The following is a 2748-nucleotide window of genomic DNA, read 5'->3' as shown; positions in this document are numbered from 1 at the left end:
CTAAAGTTAACTTTAGGTTAACTTTACCTAAAGTTAACCTAAAGTTAACTTTAGGTAAAAACGTCATCTCTTTAGTCAGCAAAAGATCAACAAAAATATGTTTTTTTTTAACTATGGATAAAGGACAACCAACACCTCGGCCCTGTGTGTCGGTTTAATGCTTTGCTTACTGGACAAATAAACATTTTCTCAGGATTCTCATTTGTCTTCTAAACATGTCGCCAGCATTGTTCAAAATTCTAACTAAATGGTGTGGATTGTTCAGACTTGATTCCTTGTTTGGTGGTATGTGTTGGAAGCGTTACCACAGATGTACTTTATGTAATGTTTTCCCCTCTCTTTTATTCAAAGGCGGAGAACTTGTTACTAGACGCAGACATGAACATAAAGATTGCCGATTTCGGCTTCAGCAATGAGTTCACTTTAGGCAACAAGCTGGATACGTTCTGCGGCTCCCCGCCGTACGCTGCCCCGGAGCTTTTCCAGGGGAAAAAGTATGACGGACCGGAGGTGGACGTCTGGAGTCTGGGGGTCATCCTGTACACGCTGGTCAGTGGCTCCCTGCCCTTTGATGGACAGAACCTAAAGGTAGGATCACAGTGTGTGTGACTTCATGCTCCAATTATTGGCCAGGTTTTAATGGGTTTCTGACTTGTTCATAGGAGTATTTGCTCCTATAGTCTCTCTGCAAAGTTCTGATGTAGTCTAGCATTTGTAATTACAGATGATGAATTGAGAGAGCAGTTTAATGTAATATTTTTCTAAATCTATGTTATATAGATTGTAATCCATGTCTTCTGTTTTAATTAATGGGATGTAATTCAAACGTGTCAGCTTGTTGGGAATATTGATGCCTAGTTACTCGATGTTCTCAGTGTGTAAACTGATGGTTGGCTGAATGACATGGCAGTGGATTTTTGATGTCTTATTAATGCTCTGAAAGAAAAAAACAGATCATCAGCATATACCCAAATTTTTGTGTGGTTTATTGGCTGTTTCAATTCAATAAGTATTTGTCTTTTGTTGAATCGCAGTTGCCCGTGGTTTCATTTGAAAAATATCAGTAATGTCGGGGTGTCAGCGCTGTCTGGTACTAAAGCACTGAGAAATTCAACCATTTGTCTTCACACAGGCATTGGTTGAGCTGTAATATTCTGATCAACAAAAAATTACAAAGTACAAATTTATCTACAATAGAAATTTCGGTAACACTTTATTTGAAGGGGGTTGAATAAGACTGACATGACATTGTCATAAACATGGCATAACACCTGTCATGAACATGAATATTTATGACTGTTGTCATAAAGCGTCATTCGGTAAATTGACACTTTTAATACAAAGTTGACATTATTCAAAATGTCTTTATGACAAGTTGACATTAACCAGGAAATCATTACTGTTTAAACTTTAACTTTAATAACATAAAGTTACCTAATTTTTAAAGTGCAATCAGTAATACTTTTATAACAAATTTATATCAGTAATCAGTAATAAATCCTGGAGGGACTGATTAGCTGAGTCTGCTGGTTTTATATATAGCATATCTATTTTTAATACATCCATTCTGGTCTGGGTGCAAAATACGAGTGTTTTTTCTTCTAATGTCTTGCATAATGACTTTAAGATCAGCGTTCTTTTCTTTCTTTTTTTTTAACATCCTCCCTTTATTCTCTGCAGGAGTTGCGCGAGCGTGTTCTGAGAGGAAAGTACCGCATTCCTTTCTACATGTCCACGGACTGCGAGAACCTCCTGAAACGCTTCCTGGTCCTGAACCCGGCCAAGCGTGGTACTCTCGAGGTGAGGGAGGACACCGAAAATGTAAATATGCTACTTGGTTCTTAATCCCCCCCTGCAGCACGTTGGAGAATGACCCCCTCCTCACTCCCCCCTCTGCCCATGCATCATCTCTAACGCCCACAGTGTCCTGTTTTCTGTGTGTATCTGGCCCACACTCTTCTTCCTCCTCCTCCTCCTTTTTGATGTTGTAACTATGAATAATACATTTGAGCTGTTTTTCTCTTGGTGTTTTTGTTGTTGGTTTTTTCACCAAATTTTAGTGCAGTTCATATGGAACTGATGAAAGAATAGATGTATTCTGTAAAGCAAGTACCAACAATTGTTAAATTATTTGGTTTTATTTACAATCAGCTGTTAGTTCAGATACCAAACATACCTCCATGTGCATTTTACACACGGTGGAAAACGTTTTCACAGAAGCGAACCTTGGCCTTCTTTATCTATACACTTGAGGGTTCAACCAATCAGCGCCATGGAAGGTAAATGGCGCTCCAAGATTGGCTGTTATGCAAACTCCAAGTAGCATTGCACCGAGGTACATCAGCTACCCAGAATGCATCTTTTTATAAAATGAATATTTTAGATATCCTGTATGAAAAAAGTCACCATTTGCAAACAGGTGAATTTTGTTTGCTAATAATTGCAAAATATGGAGCTTTCATTTTTGATCTGGATAAAATTTAGTTTTTAGATATTGTTGTTGCACAATATCTGAAAGGCAGCAGAGTTACCCCAGGCAGTCCTTCAGCCTGATCATCTGTCAAAAGAAACTACAGATAGTTTTGAAATATGGGGTAAGACATTTTTCTTGCTAACTTCTAAAGAAAGAAGCTAAAATACTAATTTTGTTTTATTTGTAGCACATCTTTTGTGGGTTTTGAGGGAGCAGCATGCCAAAACTACAACAGCATATTAGAGTTATTATAGACAGAAAAAAGAGTAAATTTC

General features: G+C 37.8%; 1 protein-coding gene across 1 annotated transcript in view; it reads left to right on the top strand.

The window, feature by feature from the left end:
- LOC103129113 (MAP/microtubule affinity-regulating kinase 3-like) overlaps positions 1 to 2748 on the top strand; it is a gene marked incomplete at its 3' end in the record, with an annotated part of 30814 nt that overhangs the window by 21770 nt on the left and 6296 nt on the right. The window contains exons 8-9 of the mRNA XM_016664813.1: positions 352 to 588; positions 1681 to 1800. Of these exons, the coding sequence (XP_016520299.1) occupies positions 352 to 588; positions 1681 to 1800 (357 nt within the window). The remainder of the gene's footprint in view (positions 1 to 351; positions 589 to 1680; positions 1801 to 2748) is intronic.

Source organism: Poecilia formosa, unplaced genomic scaffold (genome assembly GCF_000485575.1).
Source record: "Poecilia formosa unplaced genomic scaffold, Poecilia_formosa-5.1.2 Scaffold514, whole genome shotgun sequence".
Taxonomy (NCBI): domain Eukaryota; kingdom Metazoa; phylum Chordata; class Actinopteri; order Cyprinodontiformes; family Poeciliidae; genus Poecilia; species Poecilia formosa.
Note: the sequence above shows the minus strand (reverse complement) of the source record. Positions and strands in the feature narration are given on the sequence as shown.